Source organism: Saccopteryx bilineata, chromosome 9 (assembly GCF_036850765.1).
Source record: "Saccopteryx bilineata isolate mSacBil1 chromosome 9, mSacBil1_pri_phased_curated, whole genome shotgun sequence".
Lineage (NCBI taxonomy): Eukaryota > Metazoa > Chordata > Mammalia > Chiroptera > Emballonuridae > Saccopteryx > Saccopteryx bilineata.
Genome location: NC_089498.1, coordinates 61,498,237 through 61,521,987, shown reverse-complemented (window position 1 = coordinate 61,521,987; position 23,751 = coordinate 61,498,237). Strand labels below are relative to the sequence as shown.

Below are 23,751 nucleotides of genomic sequence, written 5' to 3'. Positions count from 1 at the left end.
ATAATGAAATTGAGAATTTCTATTTTAATCTAAAAGTTATACTTTGTTTCTTCAAATTAAAAATACTGATTCTTCTAATTCAGATTGTAACCACAGATCTCAAATTTTTACCTTTAAAACTCTTGATAACAATATAGATTTAGAACCTAATATCCAAAATATACAAAGAACTCATAAAACTCAACAACAAACAAACAAACAATCCAATAAAAAATGGGAAGAAGACATGAACAGACACTTCTCCCAGGAAGAAACACAAATGGCCAACAGATATATGAAAATATACTCATCTTCATTAGTTATTAGAGAAATGCAAATCAAAACTGCAATGAGATACCACCTCACACCTGTTAGATTAGCTATTATTAACAAGACAGGTAATAGCAAATGTTGGAGAGGCTGTGGAGAAAAAGGAAACCTCATACACTGTTGGTGGGAAAGTAAAGTAGTACAACCATTATGGAAGAAAGTATGGTGGTTCCTCAAAAAACTGAAAATAGAACTACCTTATGACCCAGCAATCCCTCTACTGGGTATATACCCCCAAAACTCAGAAACATTGATACGTAAAGACACATGCAGCCCCATGTTTATTGCAGCATTGTTCACAGTGGCCAGGACATGGAAACAACCAAAAATCCCGTCAATAGATGACTGGATAAAGAAGATGTGGCACATATACACTATGGAATACTACTCAGCCATAAGAAATGATGACATCGGATCATTTACAGCAAAATGGTGGGATCTTGATAACATTATACGAAGTGAAACAAGTAAATCAGAAAAAAACAGGAACTGCATTATTCCATATGTAGGTGGGACATAAAAGTGAGAATAAGAGACATTGATAAGAGTGTGGTGGTTACGGGGGGAGGGGGGAGAGGTAGAGGGAAAGGGGGAGGGGGAGGGGCACAAAGAAAACTAGATAGAAGGTGACAGAGGACAATCTGACTTTGGGTGATGGGTATGCAACATAATTGAACGACAAGATAACCTGGACATGTTATCTTTGAATATATGTATCCTGATTTATTGATGTTGCCCCATTAAAAAAATAAAATTATTTTTTAAAAAAAGAAATGTTTGATAATACTTAAAAAAAAGAAAATGAAACTTTATGAAATTCAGAGTACTTCATACCTCTGAAAAGGTCACAATAAATAAATAGGACTAAAATAATTTATGTTCTCTAAGAAATCCTATTTAGAGTTTCTGGTGAAATACAGAATACCTAGTTAAATTTGAACACCAAATAAACAACAAATGATTTTCTGTAGTATAAGTATGTCTTATGTAATATTTGGGACATTCTAAACAATTGTATTGTTGTTTATCTAATACTCAAATTTAACTGGGCGTTCTGTATGTTATTTGCTAAATCTGGCAACCTTATTTCTGTTATATTTATAATTTTTGGCAGTATTATATTTCTGGATTTGTTTATATTTTAGATTATCAATAGTTTAGGAGCTAGACATTACAAAATCAATAGCACACATCTTTTCTTCAAGGATTTTAGAGCCAAGCTGAACAGATAATGTTAATATTCTGTTAAGTGCAGCTATGAGAGCAGAGAGGGTGTGCACAGTCAGCCTGGTGTTTCAAGGAGGGAAGGCTCCTGCTGAAAATGATGCGGGCTCAGGTTTAATAGGTGAGGGAAAGTTAGTCATGTGATGAGACAGAGAAAGGGTGTTCTAAGCAGAAGCCGTGGAAACAGTAGTAGCTAAGAAGCATGAATCAGCATGATATTTGTTTGTTGTGGCTCTAGGAAGAGTCAGAGTGGGGAGAGCTGGGATTTATGCCTCAGACCAAGCATTCTGGTGTGCCCTGGAGTGTGCATTTCAGGAGGGTGGGATTGGAGGTAAGAAGGTAAGTTTGGAGGCTCCTACAGTAGTCCCCTCCTCATCTCAGAATGATGGATCCAAGCTACAGCTGTAATAATTGAAGAAGAAACAGGCTAAACAAATTTTCTGGAGGTAAAATTACCAATGCTTGTTTTTTAGTTAGATGTGGGCCTCACAAATAGCAGGGGATAACTGGATGTTTTCACTCTAGGTAACAGAATTGTGTATGTGGTAAACACAATTTTTAAAAGTCCCTTTCCATTGTAATTAACAAATGTGTAGTTTACTTACTGGTGACTATCTTGATAGTGTGTAAACCTGAGTGCCCGTCTACCAGATAGGTGAGAAGGTTCTATGGGTATTCAACAAAAAAGATACTGGTATTCATTTTTTTTAATTTTGATTTTGATTTTAATTTTAATTTTATTTTAGTGAGAGGAGGGGAGGCAGACAGACAGACTCCTGCATGTGCCCTGACCAGGATCCACCTGGCAAGCCCCCTAGCAGGCGATGCTCTGCCCATCTAGGGCCGTTGCCCCATTGCTCAGCAACCAGAGCCATTTTTTTAGCACCTGAGGCAGATGCCATGGAGCCATCCTCAGTGCCTGAGGCCAACTCGCTCGAACCAATCAAGCCAGGAGTGTGCAATGGGGAGAAAGGAAGAAAGAGAAACAGAGAGAAAAAGAGAGATAGAGAGAGGGAGAGAGAGGGAGAAATGGGGAAGGGGAAGGGGTGGAGAAGCAGATGGTCACTTCTATGTGCTCTGACTGGGAATCGAACCCAGGACATCCACAAGCCTGGCCAACGCTCTACCACTGAGCCAACCAGCCAAGGCCTCTTTTTCCTAATGTTCCTTCCCCGAAGTTCTCAATAAGGAGTAGTATCTAATTAATTTCTGTTGGTTCTTGTCATGGCATCATCCACCTGCTATTCTGTCCTCCAATAGTACCAGCAAACTCTCCATGACAACCTACGTGGACTTTTCTGGTTTCCGTCCCTTCTCTCTACAGGCTGCTGACCACTTCATAAGCGGCATGTCAACTTTTCACTTACACCTTTTTCTGAATCCATTGTTTGGTTACTGCCTCCTTCATATAATTCATGTTCAGACATGCGTTTCTGAGTTCAAAGCTATTATACGAAACACCAAGCTAATACAGAATTCCCATGTCACTAGGAACCACTTGCACTATTAAACTAGCTGAACAAACTTATCGGTTGCTGTGTGTGTTTTTTCACCAGGTTTCCAGCCCTGCCCAGGTTTATGACTTTCCTGCTGACCCTTGAGGCACTCAGTTTTCTCTCCTGGCCTCAGAGAGGTTCCTCTCTCACAAAGTGCTTATATCTTGGCCTAGTGATTCATTTTTCTTTGACACGTGTTTTTTATAACCATTATGTCTAATATCTTTCCTCCACCTGCCCCTGTTCTCTGTATGTGCAGGTTCCTTAGAGATCTGTTGTAAGAATCAGACTTCCTCTGGCTCACCCACCTCTAGACAAGCACTGCAGCTCTTTTCAGTATGCTGTATGTGGCCCGGTGGCCTACAGCAAATCCTCCTGCTCTCTGCCCTCCCCTTCCCTCAGACATCCTCGCGTTCCCCCATCTCCTCCCCTTCATAGCTAGTCTCTTAACCTCAGACAGCAGTCTATTGTCAGGGCTATTTTCTCTCAAAAGCTATTTAAGTCAGCTTTATTATAGTGCAATTTACGTACATGTTGAAATACCCAGTTTTAAGTATAGAGTTTGTAAGTTGTGACAAATGAGGACCCACAAAACCAGCAGTAAATTCAAGATATAGAACATTATTGCCCAATAAAAATTTCTGGGACAAAAAAATGTCCCATTCTTTGCTGTCCATCACTGTAACCACATGTTGCTGCTGAGCATTTGAAATGTGGATAGTGGCCCTGGCCTGTTGGCTCAGTGGATAGAGCATTGGCCCAGCATGCGGACGTCCCGGGTTTGATCCCCGGTCCAGGCACATATGAGAAGCAACCATCTGCTTCTCTTCCTCTTCCTCTCCCCCTTCTCTCTCTCTTTCCTCTCTTGCAGCCAGTGGCTCGATTGGTTTGAGCATCAGCTCCAGGCACTGAGGATAGCTCTGTTGATTTGATCATTGGCCCCAGACAGGGGTTGAGAGGGTGGATCCCAGTTGGCGTGCATGTAGGAGTCTGTCTTTCTATCCTCCCTCTTCTCACTTAAAAAAAAGAAAAAGAAAGAAATGTGGATAGTGTGGCTGAGAAAATAAATTTCTTTAATTTTTAAAATTTTAATGACTTAAAATAACCATAGGTGGCAATTACATTGTGCAGACCAGATATAGAACTTTTCTATGACACTAAATTTTTCGAATTCCTCTTCCCAGTCAATCCTTCCACCATCCCTACTCAGGGTACCACTGATACTGATACTGATTTTTTTTTCTAGAATGTCATATAAATTGAATTATATTGCTTATTCTCTTTTATGTCTGGCTTTTAAAACCAACTTTGTTGAGGTGTAATTCACATACCACAAAATGCATAAAATGTACAATTCAATGGATTTTAATATAGTCACAGAGATGTATGTGTGTGGCTTGTTTTTAAATATTTTTTTAAGAAAGAGAGAGAGACAGACAGACAGACAGGGATACACAGACAGTAAGGGAGAGAGATGAGAAGCATCAACTCATAATTGAGGCACTTTAGTTGTTCATTGATTGCTTTCTCATATGTGCCTTGACCTGAGGGTGGGGGGACTCCAGCTGAACCAGTGACCCCTTGCTCCAGCTAGCGACCTTGGGCTCAAGCCAGCGACCTTGGGCTTTAAGCTAGCAACCTTTGAACTCAAGCCAGCAACTATGGGGTCATCTCTATGATCCTATGCTCAAGCTGGTGACCTTGTGCTCAAGCTGAATGAGCTCACGCTCAAGTTGGCAATCCCGTGCTCAAGTTGGATGAGCCCACGCTCAAGCTGGCAACCCTGTGCTCAAGTTGGATGAGCCCATTCCCAAGCTAGTGACCTCAGGGTTTTGAATTTGGGTCCTCAGCATTCTAGGCCAACGTTCTCTCCACTGTGTCATTACCTGGTCAGGTGGCTTCTTTCGCTCAACATAATGTTTTCAAGATTTATCCATGTAATTGCATGTAATACAATTATTTGGTTTTATTATCTTAATAGAAACCAAAATATAGTATAAACTGAATCCAGTGTTTGAATGAGCAGGATTCACGAATCAGAAATAACTTTGCGCCCTGGCCGGTTGGCTCAGTGGTAGAGCGTCGGCCTGGCGTGCAGGAGTCCCAGGTTCGATTTCCAGCCAGGGCACACAGGAGAAGCACCCATCTGCTTCTCCACCCCTCTCCCTCTCCTTCCTTTCTGTCTCTCTCTTCGCCTCCCGCAGCCGAGGCTCCATTGGAGCAGCGTTTGCCCAGGCGCTGAGGATGGCTCTGTGGCCTCTGCCTCAGGCGCTAGAATGGCTCTGATTGTGGCAGAGCAACGCCCCAAGATGGGCAGAGCATCACCCCCTGGTGGGTGTGCCGGGTGGATCCCGGTCGGGCGCATACGGAAGTCTGTCTGACTGCCTCCCCCGTTTCTAACTTCAGAGAAATACAAAAAAAAAAAAAAAAAAAGAAATAACTTTGCTCATTGATTCTATTTCTTATTGAAATCCATACTGAGAAGCTATTCTCTTTGCTGCTTGGGTGAGTATTAGGGCAAGCCTGTGACTTGTTTTAGTCAGTCTCCCATAACAAAAAGCCTCTGATCACTCTCTGTCACAAGAATACTCTCATCTAGGAAATTAACAGGTTTATTCAACTATAATTTTAAAACATGACACTTTGCCTAGCCAGGCGGTGGCGCAGTGGATGGAGCGTCGGACTGGGATGCAGAGGACCCAGGTTCGAGACCCTAAGGTCGCCAGCTTGGACGCAGGCTTATCTGGTTTGAGCAAAAAGCCCACCAGCTTGAACCCAGGGGTGCTGGCTCCAGCGGGGGGTTGCTTGGTCTGCTGAAGGCCCGCGGTCAGGGCACATGTGGGAGGGCAATCAATGGGCAGCCAGGGTGTTGCAACGCGCGGTGGGAAACCGGTGATTGATGCTTCTCATCTCTCTCCATCCCTATCTGTCCCTCCTCTGACTCACTCTCTGTCTCTGTAATAAATAAATAAATTTAAAAAAAAAACCAAACATGACACTTTACTGAAAGTTAAAGTTTTTTTTCCTCTTTGTGCTCAAGCCTCATCTGAACTTGGGGCAGGGACCAGGAGTGTGGAGGTCTTGTCCTGACTTTCTCACTGTGCAGTCACCCTCCCGCCCCCAGCTACTTGATCTAGCTCAAGGCCACTCTGCCCCTGGAGCAGGGAGAAGAAGAGGAAGGGCAGGCAGGGGTGGCCACTGATGTAACCTGGCAATGGTTCCTTCTGGCTGTTTTGGAGGAGTTCAGAGGTTCTTCTCTTTTGCAGATGATCCAAGCTGCCCGTGTTGGAGTTTTTAGTGTCTGCCTCTGGAAACATTTATATCTACCCTTCCGTGACAGGCTGGCCACTCAGAGTTTCTCTCCCAGCTTCTGGGACACTGCAGGCATGCTGGTCCTTTCAGATGGCCTTTGGGCTGGGTCTTTAGTTGCTCCGGAATAACTGTTTTCAACCCAATGACCCACAACGGACCACAGGAACTACCCAGGCACTCTGGCCTTGCTGTAGGTGGGACGGACCTGTCAGTCAGTGGAACTGGCTCTTTTCCCTGCCTGCTGTCTCCCGTCACAGCCACAGACTCTTTCACGGGGAGTCGCTCTGCTCCCAGAACTCCAGCAGACCTCTGTAGAAATTCCTTGCCTCTGCTCTCCCAGTCATTGTGGGTGGGTGGGATTACTCAGTATACCGTTATCTTCCAATGATTCCTCTCCAATCTTCCACTCTCCCCCTCAGCCTTCCTAACCTCTCTTAGAGTCTGGAGGTGATGAGTAAAGTCAGGTCATAAAGCTGGTTCTCAGACACTCACTTTGCAAATGCTGCTTAGGTGTATAATATCTCACTCTGAAAGGTGGAGGTGGTTGCCACTGATTTCTCACTCCTCAGCCAAAAGGCAGTGTGAAGCAGTCTCATTTTAACATCCTGTTAGGTGCACCCAATCTTGATGCTTACGGTTTTTGCCAGCATTATAGCATCAGCCTTCCTTCATCAGTCTAGGGCATGTGGGAGAGAAGGTATATTATGGTCGACCCTAGCCACTCTCCAGGCCCATTTCCTGATCTCCAAAGGAGGATCCCTCAGAAATCGTACAGCTCCTTGTTTGTACCACCTTTTCTTTATGGAATTAAGTCTTAGAAGATCTTGTCGTTTACTCTAGTGTATTTATTGCCAGTGGCTGACGCCGGCAGGTTCATATTAGATTTGGGCAAGTGGTACAGGAACTGTAGAGCCGGAGAGTGTAGGGTCATTCCCGTTTATTTAGTCTCCCAATGGCAGATGAGCACACAGGTAGAGGAAAAGTGCTTCTCATAGCAGCAGGTGAACAGATAGCACAAGGGCCCCTCGCAGTGGCAGGCGAGCAGTTGCGCCAAGACCACTCTGACGGAAAGTACCTGTAGCTTTACATAGGCTACACACGTGTCTCTGCCTCGTGCTCATGCACCAATCATGCAGAGACTAACACAGCTTCCTTCCCTACATCGAGTTATTTGTGAATTGTGCTTTGTGTTTATTGAATTGCATTGAGGATCGATGTCATATAAATAGTCATGTACAGTTCTGAGAAATGCTCGTGGGTGCCTGTGTTCTTGTTATGTTCTGCAGTCTACTCCACACGAGAATGAGGAGTGCATGTGATAGCTAAGAAAGAAAGGGGCTACAGTTCAGTGTGTCCCTGCCCAGCAGGGAGTAGGTTGAAGGGACTTGCTGAGAACAGGAGTGAATCTATTGAGCAGAACAGACCTCTTATAGGCATATTATACATGGTGAACATAAATGCTGCTAAATCAAAATGCCATTGGTTCTGTGCTATAAGGCTATTAATAACCAACTTTCAAATTCCAAATGTTTTATAAATTGGGGCAAAATAGTAGTGCCTATGTTATAATGTCAACATTTTATTTTGTGCTCAAAAATTTTTTTGTCCCCAAAGCAGAGGTCATGTAGCCATCCTCAGTGCCTGGGCCAACTTTGCTCCAGTGGAGCCTTGGCTGCAGGAGGGGAAGAGAGAGACAGAGAGGAAGGAGAGGGGGAGGGGTGGAGAAGCAGATGGGCGCTTCTCCTGTGTGCCCTGGCCAGGAATAGAATCTGGGACTTCCACACACCAGGCCAATGCTCTACTGCTGTGCTCAACTTTTATTATGAATCATATAGCACTTGACTATATCTTAATTTATTAAATACTTGTTAAACATTCTGCATTATTCTCAAAACATTTCCAACTCCTTTTTATTTTTTCTGAAATAAAATTGCTTTTATTTTGGTTTGCAGAATCTCCTGGCTTTCCCAAATGTTGATATGATACTTGATATTGGACAATGGGGCTTTGCAATTCAAGGCATGCGTCTTACAGATTTTTATATTGCTTCCAAAAAGAAGAGAAATTACTTAGTATCTATCTATCCTGGGAGCTAGATGAGAAACTTGTCGGTATAATAAATATTTTATCTCTCATCTTATCAAAACTTATTCTGCAGAGCTTAACCTGAGGCAGTTGGCATGGAGGTATTCCAAGTACTTACATGAAAAAACATGGTAGCTACTTCTTTCACATATCATGAATTCTTTGATTATGTACTGTGCGGCATAAAATCAGAAGAGAAAATAGACTTCTTTTATGAACTCAACATCCCTTTTAGTAAATTGGCCAGAATAAAATCTTCATTCCAGGATGTAAAATTTTAATGAGACATAAGTAGCTGGGATTGCTCCAATCCCCTTTTACAAAAGGGTTCAAGATCAGTGTCATAGAAAAGTGATAATTATTCTGTTCTTCACAGCAGAGTTTCGTAAACTCAGATTTTACAATTCTACAAATTGAGGAGAAAGATTATTTATTCATGAGTAGACTTCATGGATGATTCATCCTTTTATTGATTCATGAATTCTTTAAAAAAAATTTTTTTTGAGTCTGTTATATACAAGACATTTGCTAGGTGGGAATGAAAAGATAAATGAGGTATGGAATCTGCTTTCGAGTGACTTTAGAGATAAGATAGGCACATTAAAATAGTCATAACTCTAAAAAGAAAATTTTGATTGTCTTTAGAGGGATAATATCAATCAGTTAAATATTTGTTGCACATATTCTCTGTGCTCTAAACAGTAATTAGCAATGCAAATTATTTTTATTGTCATGAAAATGACAGACAGTATCGGCTCCCAGGGAGCTGTTATGGTTCAACCTTCCCTTTAGCTAAGTAGTAATTGACAGTATAATTTTTAATATTTGTATAGTTTATCTACCTAGAGGCTATGAGCATCTCTACAAATGCTTCCTAACAGCCAATGAGAAATGACCTTTCTCACATACCTTCTCACCAGTGTCATAGTTAGGGCTCTTTTATCTCTTGGCTCTTCGTGTTCAGAAGCCTTTTATAGATTCAAAAGTAGTTTATCCATGAAAATTGTAGGCCCTGACTGGTTGGCTCAGTGGTGGAATGTTGATCTGGTATGTGGACATCCAGTGTTTGATTCCTAGTGTGATTCCTAGTGTGATTCAGGCACACAGTAGAGGTCACCATCTGCTACTCACCTCCCCCTTCTCTCTCTCTCTTCACCTCCTGCAGTTGTGGCTCAATTGATTCAAGCGCATTGACCCCGGGCACTGAAGATGGCTCCATGGAGCTTCCACCCCAGGTGCTAAAAATAGCTCAGTTGTGAGCATGGTCCCAAATAGGGGTTCCAGGTGGATCTCAGTTGGGGCACATGTAGAGTCTGTCTCTCTATGCCCCCTCCTGTCATTTAAAATAAAAATAAAAATTTGTAGGATCCATTGGTAGTAAACAGTACACAGCTGTAATTAATTACTCTGGCTCCCTGTCTTCATTGTCTTTAATTACACACAGTATAGCACTTACTGATATGTGTTTTACAAATATTAACTCATTTTATCTCCATAAAGCAGTATGAATAGTTTTTTCTATAACGTCATTTCAGTGTTTCAGAATTGTGGAAACCGAGGCTCAGAGAAGTTAGGTCACTTGTCTGGGTCATTATTCTAGTACGTGGCATCTCTGGGAATCAAACCAGGCAGCCTGAGTTAAGAGTTTGGGCTTATCTCCAAGATTCATTGGTGTTTTCCTCAGCTGGCACCCCCTGCCCCATAAACACACAGGTTTGATTGTGATATAATTAACATGAAACTTTGTATTGGGTTAAGGTGTACAACATCGTGTTTTGATGTATGTAAATGTATATTGTAAAATGATTACCATGTTTACTTAACATTCATCACCTCATATAGCTATAATATATATTTTCTTGCGATGAGAACTTTCACAATCTATTCTTTTAGCAAGATCCTCTTCTTAATTCATTTGTGTTTCGACTTACTGAGGTTGCTTCAGTTGGCACACAGGTGCCCCACCCTCAGCTGCGGTCTGGCTCTCTTCCCTGGATTTCCGTGCCTACTCACCTGGGTGTTACACACAGACCACCTCTCCACCAGTCCTGAGACTGCTCTACTAGAACCACTTATTTTGGGGTTATTATTGTTCTTCTTATTTTATATACACAAAAAAGAACCAGCAAGAAAACAGAATGCACAGGGTGGGCCAAGGTAGACTTACAGTTTTGAGTACCTGGAATACACAGTTTATTCCTATATCATTATTTATTAATTATTGTATTGTTTTCCATACAAAAAACTATAAGCCTACTTTGGGCCAACTCTGTATTACTTCTTAATAATACAACAGCTTTATCTGGCATAGAGAAGCTTAACATTTCTCTGTTAAGGTTGCCCTAACCAGAAAGTACAGTTATTGCTAACCAGTCACATGTTTCAGATTGAAACATGTTTACCTTCTGAACTCTAAACATGGCTAGTATAAATTTTGTTTCTGTTGTCTAAATGAGGAAAAAAAATCTGTGCAACAAAATTTATAGACAAAGGGTAATAACTGCTCTATCTTATCTTCTCCCAATTCTGTAACTTCATATAGCCCAACTGCTATAACAATCCTTAAATATGACCCAGTCAAGGTTTTTTTCTGGTTCACTTGACAATCCAATGTACAATAATAGCTTGGTGGAGGGGCTGTGCCCTCATTTGGTGTCTTTGTCGCTTTCAGTTTGGGGCTTTATATCCACCAGGTCCTTGGAGTCTCTCATTGTACCCTTAGTAGCTGGTCAACAGCTATTAGCAGAGAACGTGGGAGTGACAAAGATTGTATGGGAAGTTTTTTAAATCCAGGCCTGAGGTGCCATATATCACATCATTCTGCATCCTCTTCCATTCTCAGTGCCATTGGCTTCCCCCAGCTGCAAGGAGGCTGGGGAAGGTAGAGAAGGCATGAGCCTGGCACGAAAACGGAAACTGTATGGAAAATAACTTGCCAGTCTCTGCTATATCAACCAAAATCCAATAAGCACATATATTCTTGGGTTTTTTTCCCCCTTCCTCACTCTGTCTTCCAGCCAATATTTAATGAGGACTTCCTATCAAGTGTCAAGCGCTCTAAGCTCGATGCAATACAATTGTGAACAAAGGCCGACGTGGTCCCTTCCCCCGTGGAGCTTCCATCCTGGTGAATGGAAGTCAGACGGCAGTCAAATAATCACACACACACAAATGGGAAGTTGAAACTGTGCCTCGTGCTCTGAAGAGAAGTGTGTGATACTGTCTAACCTACAGTGGACGAAGTCTGCTTTGTCAGGAATCAAGGATAGGAATAGCTGGCACCAAGGGTGAGGAGGCATCCTCTGAGTGATGAGTGGGACAGGGAGGGGTAACAGGGACCGACAGAGAGCAGAGTGCCTGGAACACGTGGAGCGAGAAGAACCTGTGCAAGGTGAGCCGGAAGGGAAGCAGGGTCAGAACATGAGGCCCATGTTGACAGGGAGGCAGCAGAAGGTTCTAATGGATGACGGGGTCACTCACTCAGCTAAGGAACAGTAGTGCCTTGTTGGGGTGTGTCATGTGTCCAACCTGTTGACTTCGACACATCCAAGGAAGATACCACAGATGGTTGAAATTTGGGGTCAGGAGTTCAGAGGAGGGATGTGGGCTGTGAGTCACCTAATGCAGACAGTAATTAAAGCTGTGTGCGTGGTGGGAGAAGAGAAGGCCCAGGCTGGAGACTTGAAGGACTTTGATGTTCAACAGGAAAGCAGGCTGGGTCTGCAAAGGAGACAGAGATGGAGCCAAACTTTTTTTTTTCTTTTCTTATCTTTTTATTTATTTTTTTACACAAAAGCTAACTTCCTAAGCTTCAGTTTCTTAAAATAATAATAATAATAATAATAAACAACCAATAGAAAGTCAAAGCCTTCCTATAGTCATCTTATATTGATTAGAAAAGGACTTCATTTTTTAAACCACTAGCATGCAAGTAGACTGATATTCTCTACCATGTGATACATGAAGGGTGTTTGCAGTAAGCGCATTTCAGAAAGGAGCAGCCGATAGCAACTGATGAGAAACGTTAAAATAATACTGTCTTTTCTCTTGGTCTTTCTAGAACTTGGAAAGTTTGTATTTGGGAAGTTTCATGAACCAAATTTTTAAGCAATGCAAATCTACAGTAGCCATCTACAGTAGTGAAGGGAGACTTAAAAAAAAATCAAACTAGCCCTGGCCGGTTGGCTCAGCGGTAGAGCGTCGGCCTAGCGTGCGGAGGACCCGGGTTCGATTCCCGGCCAGGGCACACAGGAGAAGCGCCCATTTGCTTCTCCACCCCTCCGCCGCGCTTTCCTCTCTGTCTCTCTCCTCCCCTCCCGCAGCCAAGGCTCCATTGGAGCAAAGATGGCCCGGGCGCTGGGGATGGCTGTGTGGCCTCTGCCCCAGGCGCTAGAGTGGCTCTGGTCGCAACATGACGACGCCCAGGATGGGCAGAGCATCGCCCCCTGGTGGGCAGAGCTTCGCCCCTGGTGGGCGTGCCGGGTGGATCCCGGTCGGGCGCATGCGGGAGTCTGTCTGACTGTCTCTCCCTGTTTCCAGCTTCAGAAAAATGAAAAAAAAAAAAAAAAATCAAACTAAAGAAGGGAGAAATCATCTGCAACCCTCACTGCAGTGGTAGCTGTGCCTATGATTTCAGGGAAAAGGAATTTGAAGCCAGTTTGCAACTCGCATTAAGGATTTTACTTTGCCTTTTCCTGGATATATCACATCACTGCCTGCTTAATGAGGACAACAGTGTCAGGCAGGAGCCACATAATAATAGCATCACCCCTCTCCTGTTTGTTTCCTGAACTCCTTCCTAATGTTAGTTAGTTAATGCACCCAGTGTCATGCTGATCTCAGAAGCACGTCTGAGAAGGTGGAGACTTGACTGGGAGGAGCTGAGTCAGTGTAAAAATCTGCTGGAGGTGGGGTGGGGGAAAGAGAAGAAACCCCAGCTGTAGGAGAGGTGCCCCAACATCAGGCCTCAGTGACTGATGCACATTACACAAGTGCACTGGGAGGAACTAAGTATCTCTTCAGATTGCACATTATTCTCTGGAGGAGTTTATAGCTTGGTGCTTTTCTTTCCTTTTGAGTCACTCCACTAAAGTCATCTTTCTTGTTAAAGTGACAGAACTCATGATTGTTCAAGTATGATGGCAAAGTTCAAAGTAGAAAGAATGCTTCATGGGAGATGGAGTCCCTGATTCTGTTGCCTTCCACACGTTAATTCTAGAGAAGCTAGGAATAAAATGAGGAAACATGGTGTAGGGCAGGGGTCCCCAAACTACGGCCCGCGGGCCACATGCGGCCCCCTGAGGCCATTTATCCGGCCCCCCACCGCACTTCCGGAAGGGGCACCTCTTTCATAGGTGGTCAGTGGAGGAGCATAGTTCCCATTGAAATACTGGTCAGTTTGTTGATTTAAATTTACTTGTTTGTTATTTTAAATATTGTATTTCTTCCTGTTTTGTTTTTTTACTTTAAAATAAGATATGTGCAGTGTGCATAGGGATTAGTTTTTTTTGTAGTCTGGTCCTCCAACAGTCTGAGGGACGGTGAACTGGCCCCCTGTGTAAAAAGTTTGGGGACCCCTGGTGTAGGGCGTGTGCTGGAAAATGAGTGGCCTGACTAGATGGGGTGGGCGTGGAGGGTAAGAACCAGAAAAAGTTATTGATCCTCTGCTACCATGGAGCAGTGTGGGAGGTATTTATTACACACTGGGGGACGGGTACAGCGAGTGAGCCTCCTGGTTCAGTTCTGACCCAGACAGGACAAGTGTACTGGAAAAGGGAGGAAAAGCAAATACAGAAACACATTAAACAAGTGACATCAAATATATATTCACAATATTTATTAAAAGTCTCCTGAATGCTGGATCTGTGCTAGATAGTAGTCTGTAAATCCACAGCCATGGGAAATTGGGAAAGTAATATAATTATTCTTTAGTCTCATTCTATACAAGTCGTAAAACAGGAATTTTAATACCGACTTTACAGGATTTTGGTACAGATTCAGTAGATAATTTATGTAGAACCTGACACATAATAGGTATTTTATACATATTGATGAATGTGAGAATGAAAGAATGAAGTGGTTTTAAAAAGTGCCTGGCACAGCCAGACCTGTGATGCGCAGTGCGTAAAAGCGTCGACCTGGAACCCTGAGTTTGCCGGTTTGAAACCCCGGGCTTGCCTAGTCAAGACACATTTGGGAACTGATGCTTTCTGCTCCTCCCCCCTTTTCTCTTTCTGTCTCTATCTCTCTGTCTCCTCTCTCTATAATGAATAAATAAAATCTAAAATAATAATAATAATAATAAAGTTAACTAAAAAAAAAGTGCCTGACACATAATAAATGCCCATTTAATGGATCTGTTATTGTTATTATGGTAACACCTTGTAAACTATTAAAGAAGGTAAAATGACTCTCTTCCCTTATAACCTAATTGTTGACTATATGCTTACAACTTAGCCCATTGATTTATTAATAAATTGATGGTTGGAAAATTTACATCTTCACAATTCTGTAGAAAGGAACCAATGAGAATTATCACTAGCATTTTACTGCCTCAGTTGCTTTATAGTGTTTGGAGAGAGGCCAAAGATGGTGGCTCTGCACATTTAAGAAAAAGCTCAATTTTGGGTGGGACTTAGGAGAGGGACACAGCTGGGCACCAACAGTGAATGAAATAGTGTAGGGTAGGGAAATAGCCTAGAATTAAACCCAAAAGCAGTTAGAATCATGTGAGTGTATTTCCCCATGTATAAGACGCACCTTAATTTTGGGGCCCCAATATTTAAAAAAAGTATTACATAAAGTTATTGAACTAAAGTTTTATTCATCATAAAATTCATACTACTCATCATCCTTGTCAAAACTCCCATCCATTAGCTTGTCCTCATCTGTGTCTGATGACAAATCACTGTCTTCAACAATGAGTGCAGCAAAAGCACTAAAAGACTGGAGATGCAAGTGAAAAATCTACAACCACTGTATACGATGCACCCAGTTTTTAGACCCCAGATTTTTCAGTATGGGGAGGTGCATCTTATACATGGGGAAATACGATAACTGGGACCTCCATGTGATTGATGTATTGATAGCAGAGAAGAAAAGCTGGAGGGTTGTCATGGCCAGTTGGCTCAGTAGTAGAGCGTCAGCCTGGCGTGCAGAAGTCCCGGGTTCAATTCCTGGCCAGGGCACACAGGAGAAGCGCCCATCTGCTTCTCCACCCCTCCCCTTCTCCTTCCTCTCTATCTCTCTCTTCCCCTCCCGCAGCCAAGGCTCCATTGGAGCAAAGATGGCCTGGGCTCTGGGGATGGCTCCGTGGCCTCTGCCTCAGGCGCTAGACTGGCTCTGGTCGCAACAGAGCGACACCCCAGAGGGGCAGAGCATTGCCCCCTGGTGGGCGAGCCAGGTGGATCCCGGGCAGGCGCATGCGGGAGTCTGTCTGACTACCTCCCCATTTCCAGCTTCAGAAAAATACCCCCTCCAAAAAAAAAAAGCTGGAGGGGTGTCAGTGAACTTTTATCTGAAGGTTAGCTTAGAAAATGCAGGCAAAATCAAGCATTTCCATTTACAGTGCAGCTGTTATAGATTTATTAAACAATACTAAGGTTAATTAATTTGGTTGAGCCACAAAACAGTTGTTATAATTCATCCAGGCCATGAGGTTTCCTGGCAAAAACAGCAAATAAGGAAAAGCAAGGGAATGAAAAAAAATTTAAATGGAATGAAATAAATGAAAAAAAAATTTTAAACTCAACATTTATTGAACATCTGCGATAAAGCAGGCACTGTCCTATTTACTTTCTAGGAGTTATCTAATTTAATTGTCATACAAAACCTGTGTGGTACATAAAGAAAGCATGACTACAATCATTTCTTTTCTTTTATTTGTAACATCTATAATAAGAAAAACTAAGTTTATCACCTAGGGATTAGTAGACTAGAACTCCAGGGACAAACCTGGCCCCTGACTGTTTCTGTAACGTGTGTTGAACTCAGCCCTGTTCATGTTCGTATTTACAAACTGTCTATGGCTGCTTTCATGCTACCAAAGCAGGGGACAGTGGTTATGGCAGGGACTATATGGTTTTAAGATATTTATTGTCAGGCACTTTATGAAAAAGTGTGATGTCTCCTGAACTACTAGCTTGCTATTTACTGTCCAGACACTTTGGGCAAGGTTCTTGATGAGATGATTTCTTCAGCTCTAAAACAGTTAATGATGCTGCCTATTTTACAGTGTTGTTGTGAGGAGGTGATCTCTTACATATGATAATTGTATGGAAACAAAAGTGATCTACCATGTCTTATCAGTTAGTTTTTCTCCCAGCATACTACTAAGAGAATTTTCAAATATACAAAAATATTGTAAGAATTATACAATGAACACCCATATAGCCAACACCTAGAGTTTATAATTAACATTTGGCTATATCTGTTTCATTATCTGTATATCTATCTATCTCTCTATCCACCCATCAATCCATCTTATTTTTTTATGCATTTCATAATAAGGTGTAGACATCAGTATAATTTAACTGGAGATCAGTATGTATTTACTTTTTTAAGGTAAAATGTATAGTGGAATGCACTAAACTTAAATGTATCATTTGATGACTTTTTACAAGTGACTCTGTTGAGATATAAAACATTACTATTACCCTATAAAATTCCCTCATACCCCTTCTCAATCGGTTTCCACCTTGCCCTACTCCCGGGGCAACCACTGTTCTGATCTTTACTTGGCATTACGTTTGAATTCAATGTGCTGTGCACATTGTTGCCTTTTGTTGCTGAGTAATATTATTTGTCTGACTGCACCACGGTTTGTTTATCTATTCGAGTGTTGATGGGCACCTAAACCGTCTCCAGGTTTTAGTTATTATGGATAAATATGCCACGAACATCCTTGTACCAGTCTTTGTTGACATACACTTTTTTAATTCCTTGTGTAAACATCTGGGAGTGGAGGTTTTGGGTCATAGAGTATGCAGTTTTATAAGAAACAGCCAAACTTGTTTTTTCAAAGTATTTGTACAACTTCTCAACTCTAATAACAGATTCCTGTTTTATTTCACATTCTTGCCATGTTTGGTGATGTCAGTCTTTAACTTGACCCTTTCTGGTAGATGATATCTCGTGATGGATTTAATTTGTATTTCCCTGATGGCTAGTAACATGGCAACATTTTATGTGCTATCCATTTGTAAGTGTCTGTTAAAGTTGAATTACTTTTAGTGAATAGTGTAAAGGGGGTAAAAATTCCTTATTAGCCATATGTGTATGCACTTCTGCGCAAATTGTTCATAAGTCTTGTTTCCTTATTGAATTTCTTTGTTCCTCTATTGTAAATAAATCAAAGGTGTAAGTATAGGTATATTTCTATTCCATTGATGTATTTGTCTATCTTAACACTAGTACCATACTTTTAATTTTGTGATTTTATAGTAAATCCTAACTTCAGGTATTATGCCTTTCAACTTTGTTTTTAACTTTTCAAGATTTCTTTGGATATTCTCGTATCTTTACATTCTCATACAAATTTTAGAATAAACTTGTCTATTTAAAAAAAAACAATTAGTGGAGTTATGATTGAAGTTTGACTGAATCTATAGACCTGAGTAAAATTGATGTTTTAACAATATTGGGATTTCTAATCCATGAATATGGTCTATCTCTATGTTTATTTAGATCTCTGTTAGTTTCTCTCAGCAATGATTTGTAGTTTACAATGTGACAGTCTTGCATGTCTTCCATTAAATTTATTCCTAAATACCTTATGGCTTTTGCTACTTTTAAAAGTGAATTTTTAGGCCCTGGCCGGTTGGCTCAGTGGTGGAGCGTCAGCCTGGCGTGCAGAAGTCCCGGGTTCGATTCCCGGCCAGGGCACACAGGAGAAGCGCCCATCTGCTTCTCCACCCCTCCCCCTCTCCTTCCTCTCTGTCTCTCTCTTCCCCTCCCGCAGCGAGGCTCCATTGGAACAAAGATGGCCTGGGCGCTGGCGATGGCTCCTTGGCCTCTGCCCCAGGCGCTAGAGTGGCTCTGGTCGCGGGGGATCGACACCCCGGAGGGGCAGAGCGTCGCCCTCTGGTGGGCAGAGCGTCGCCCCTGGTGGGCGTGCCGGGTGGATCCCGGTCGGGCGCATGCGGGAGTCTGTCTGATTGTCTCTTCTCGTTTCTAGCTTCGGAAAAATACAAAAAAAAAAAAAATTGAATTTTTTAAATATTATTTTTCAACTGTATACAGCCAGCGTATAAAATAGTTAATTTTTGCATGTTGATCTTGTTTTCTGAAACCAAGCTGAGTTCACTAAGAGTTTTGTTAATTCCTTAGAATTTTCTATGTAAACAGTCATGTCATCTGTGAAAATATTCAATTTCATTCTTCCTTCCAATGTTTGTGACTTTTTCTTTTTTGCCTTATTATACTGACTGAAATCTCCTATATGAGGCTGAACAAAAATGGTAAGAATGGACAACTTACCTTGTTCTTCCTCTTAGTAGAAAAACATTTAATATTTTACCATTATGTATAATACCTTTTTTAGATCTTTCATAGACATTTTAAAATGAGATTGAGGAAATTCCTTCTATTCCTAATTCGGTAAAGTTATTTTTTCTTTTTATTGCCATAACTGGGTTGAATTTTGTCAAATTTGGTGAATTTCTTTTAATATCATAAGTGAGTTGAATTTTGTCAGTTGAATGTCTGTATCTGTTGAAACAACCATATGTAATTTTTTGTTTATTGTGATACATTGTTGCCATTGTTTTTTCTTTGTTTGTTGGTTTTTTAATGTTAAACCAAGTTTGCCTTCTTGGGATAATTCTTATTCTATTGCTAACTTGGATTGTGCTATGTTTTCCAAAGAATTTGTGCATATCTTGATGACAGAGATCATTCCACATTTTGTGTTGTTTTTGATAGTTGGCTTTGGATGTTAAAGTTATGTTGTTCTCATAAAAATGAGTTAAAATGGTCCTACTCCTCTATTTTCTAAGGCAGTGGTCGGCAAACTCATTAGTCAACAGAGCCAAATATCAACAGTACAACGATTGAAATTTCTTTTGAGAGCCAAATTTTTTAAACTTATACTATATAGGTAGGTACCTTCCTTATCGAGGTAGTGCCTGCACATGGTATTTTGTGGAAGAGCCACACTCAAGGGACCAAAGAGCCGCATGTGGCTCACAAGCCACAGTTTGCCAACCACTGAGTTAGTGTAATATTTTCTTCCCTAAATGTTAGATAGAACTTACCAGTGAAACCAACTGGTGTGAAGTATCCCTGGTGAATGGTTTTATGATTTCAATAAAAACAAAGATAAAATATAGGCTCTTAAAACGTTTTTATCTTTTGTCAGTTTTGGTAAATTCCATTTTTGCAGGAATTTGTCAGTTTCATCTAAATTTTCTGTTTATTGGCATAAAGTCATTTATAATATTTACTTTTTTAAATCTGTAGACTTTGTAGTGATAGTCTTTTATTCCTAGTATCTATCATGTTTATTATCTTCTTTGTATCAATTGTTATTTGTACTGTGTAACAAACCACCACAAACTTAGTGACTTAAAGTAATAACCATTTATTTAGCCGTGGGTAGGCCATTTGGGCCATTCATAGGGTCCAGGCAAGTACACACAGGGGTCTGCTAGGTGGCTCTGCCTCTGAGGCTGCGGCTGGTTGTGGCTGGAGCAATGGGGATAATGGGGCCCATGTCTCCTTTATCTATCAAGCCAACCCAGGCTTGTTCACATGGTGGCTCACAGTGTTCCTACAAAGAATGAAAGTTTTTTTGTTTGTTTGTTTTGTGGGTTTTTTTGTATTTTTCTGAAGCTGGAAACAGGGAGAGACAGTCAGACAGACTCCCGCATGCGCCCAACTGGGATCCACCCGGCACGCCCACCAGGGGGCGATGCTCTGCCACTCTGGGGCATCGCTCTGTTGCGACCAGAGCCACTCTAGCACCTGGCGCAGAGGCCAAGGAGCCATCCCCAGCGCCCGGGCCATCTTTGCTCCAATGGAGCCTCTGCTGTGGGAGGGGAAGAGAGAGACAGAGAGGAAGGAGAGGGGGAGGGGTGGAGAAGCAGATGGGCGCTTCTCCTGTGTGCCCTGGCCGGGAATCGAACCCGGGACTTCTGCACGCCAGGCCGACGCTCTACCACTGAGCCAACCGACCAGGGCCAAGAACGAAAGTTTGAAAAACCTATTGTGGTCTAGACTTACGACTGGCATAGAATTATTATTTTCCCCATTCTTTGGACCAAAATGTGTCATAAGCACAACCCACATTTACATTGTGGAAAAATAAGCTCCAGCACCAGTTCCAAATGAGTGTGGATGTGAGTCAGGGGAGAATTAGCAGCATTTTTAAAATCTACCACATATTAATACATGCTATTTTAGACTGATTGTTATGAGTTTGATAATTTTGCCTAATTCTGGTCTTACCAATATTGTGAATCACTAGTCTTCATTCTTCTACCTGGATTTTAGAAAACATGAAGTCTTTTTGGTGTCTCATCAAAAACAACACCATTTCTCGCACTGATACTTAGAAAACTTTGGATTGTTTACGTTTTTGTTTTGTATCTACACAACTTCAAACTGATAAAGAGTCAAGCTTTTTTTTTTTTAATCTGTAATACTTTAAGAATTGAAAATGTGGCAATGTAACTATCACGCATCTATTGCCATTGGTCTTAAAAACAGCTTACTTCTTAAGCAATTTTCAGTTGTGGATAAATTGTAGGTAAAATGAAAGGTAAGTAATTTAACTTAGCATAGATAATATATTTCTCTAGGCTTCTTGTCCTGTCTGTCAACAAAGCAATTTGGAGGAAATATAAGTAGAGTTATAGAAAATATGAGTAGAATTGAGAATGGGATAATAAAAATGCAGTCTAGTTTTATCAATCCTTGATATATATTTAAGTCTAACCATTAAGTAAGCTTGGTTTCGTCTTTTGGAAATCTACCTCTAGAAATTTATTTTGAATTATGGTATAAACTCATATGGTGGTAAGAGGAGTTATATAGTATTTTTTCCCTTATGGAAATATTGTAGGTAATCTAAATGTAAGAGAAGAGATTAGTTTAAAAGTACATGATATATTCATTACATGAAAGTATATGCAATCATTTAAAAGTTATAAAACAGTATTTAGCGACCTGTGTGAATGTTCCTTATATGTAGTTAACATATAATACATATTTAAAAGCAGATTGTGAAGCTACCAATATGATTGTATTTTTGGTAAAAGAATTACACACAAATACATGTATGCATAAAGAAAATCTGGGAGACATATACAACCAAAATGTTAACGGCTTTTACAAAAATGTGAATGGTGGCAATTTGATTTTTTCTCAGTTGACATATGTCAATGTAAAACAACTTCCAAATCTGTAAGAAGCTTCTATGAGTTTATTTGAGCCAAACTGTTGGCAATTGCTGAGAAGCAAAGTTTCAATAGATCGAGGAAGTGCTCCAGAAAATGGTGGTTTCACCACTTACTATATACATTAGAATCAAAGGGGGTAACATGAAATGGATTGGTGATAGATTAGGGAGGCGGAGAAAGCAAAGTGGGGAAATCTCTGGGATTAAATAAAAAGTAAAAATGTACATGCTGAAACTTCTTTTACATAGGCAGGAATAAGATAGTTAATAGTGGTTCACATAATATCCTACTAACAGTGAAGGGGTCTGTTGGTTCCTGCTCTGGTGGGATGTCTAGCCTGATAGAAAAAGATGACCTATATTTTCCAAAGGCATGTTATCAGGTACATTATCATAGATCACCTTTACCCGTTCACTCAGCCGTTACCCCACCTCCTCACACCTCTGGCAACCACCACTTCTGTTTTCTGTTTCTATGAACTTGGTAGTTTTAGATCCTACATATAAGCGATGTCTTACAGTATTTGCCTTTTTTTTTTTTAAACTTAATTCACTTAGCATAATGCCTTCAAGATTCATCCATGTTGTTATATATGGCAGAAGTCCCTTTTTTTTATGGTTTACTAACATTCCATTGTATGTATATACCACATTTTCCTCATCCATTTATCTGTTAATGGGTACTTAGATTGTTTCCATGGCTTGAGTCAATAAGGGGTTGTAGATATCTTTTTTTTTTTTTTCATTTTTTCGAAGCTAGAAACGGGGAGGCAGTCAGACAGACTCCCACATGCACCCGACCGGGATCCACCCGGCATGCCCACCAGGGGGCGATGCTTTGCCCCTCTGGGGTCTCGCTCTGTTGCGTCCAGAGCCATTCTAGCACCTGAGGCAGAGGCCACAGAGCCATCCCCAGTGCCCAGGCCATCTTTGCTCCAATGGAGCCTCGCTGCGGGAGGGGAAGAGAGAGACAGAGGGGGAGGGGTGGAGAAACAAATGGGCGCCTCTCCTGTGTGCCCTGGCCGGGAATCAAACCCGGAATCGAACCCAGGATTCCTGCACACCAGGCTGACGCTCTACTGCTGAGCCAACCGGCCAGGGCCTGGTTGTAGATATCTTTTTGAGGCACTAATTTTGTTGCCTTCAGCTGTATGCCTGAGTGGAACTGCAGGGTCATTTGGTAGTTCTGTTTTAATTTCCGAGGAACCTTCATACTGTTTCCACGGTGGCTGCACTGATTTGCAGTCCCACCCTACCAGTGCAGGAGGGTTCCCTTTTAACACATTCTTGCCAACACTTGGTATTCTTATCTTTTTGGTAATAAGCATTCTAACAGGTGTGAGGTAATGGCCACATGGTTTTTCTTTTCCTTTTTTTAATCTGTGCTATAGGAAAAATAAATAAAAATTACTTTTAAAAAGGCTCTCTACAGGGCCCTGGCTGGTTGGCTCAGTGATAGAGCATCAGCCTAGCTTGTGGATGTCCTGGATTTGATTCCCAGTCAGGGCACACAGGAGAAGTGCCCATCTGCTTCTCCTCCCTCCCTCTTCTCCTCCCTCCCTCTTCTCCTCCTGCAGCCATTGCTCAATTGGAGCAAGTTGACCCTGGTGCTGAGGATGGCTCCATGGCCTCTACCCTATGCGCTAAGAAGAGCTCTGTTGCTGAGCAATAGAGCAACGCCATAGATGGGCAGAGCATCGCCCCCTAGTGGGCATGCTGGGTGGATCCTGGTACCGGCACATGTGGAAGTCTGTCTCTGCCTCCCCTCCTCTCACTGAATTAAGATTTTTTAAAAAAGCCCTCCACAGTTACAATTTTCAGAATTATTTTTATTGTTACTCTCTAAATAATAAGTTATCAAGCCATATAAAATCTATACAGTTACCAAAACTCCCAAGTAATCTGCTTATAAGAATACTGGTTTTATTA

The 23,751-nt window shown here is 41.5% G+C and overlaps 1 protein-coding gene across 3 annotated transcripts in view; it reads left to right on the top strand.

The window, feature by feature from the left end:
* ANK3 (ankyrin 3) overlaps positions 1-23,751 on the top strand; it is a 745,841-nt gene that overhangs the window by 354,698 nt on the left and 367,392 nt on the right. Inside the window, exon 1 of one of the 3 annotated variants that reach the window (XM_066242004.1) lies at positions 1,802-1,864. The exons of the other annotated variants lie outside the window; for them this stretch is intronic. Within the exon in view, the coding sequence (XP_066098101.1) occupies positions 1,802-1,864 (63 nt within the window). Of the gene's footprint in view, positions 1-1,801; positions 1,865-23,751 lie in introns of those variants that run through there. 3 annotated transcript variants of the gene reach the window in all.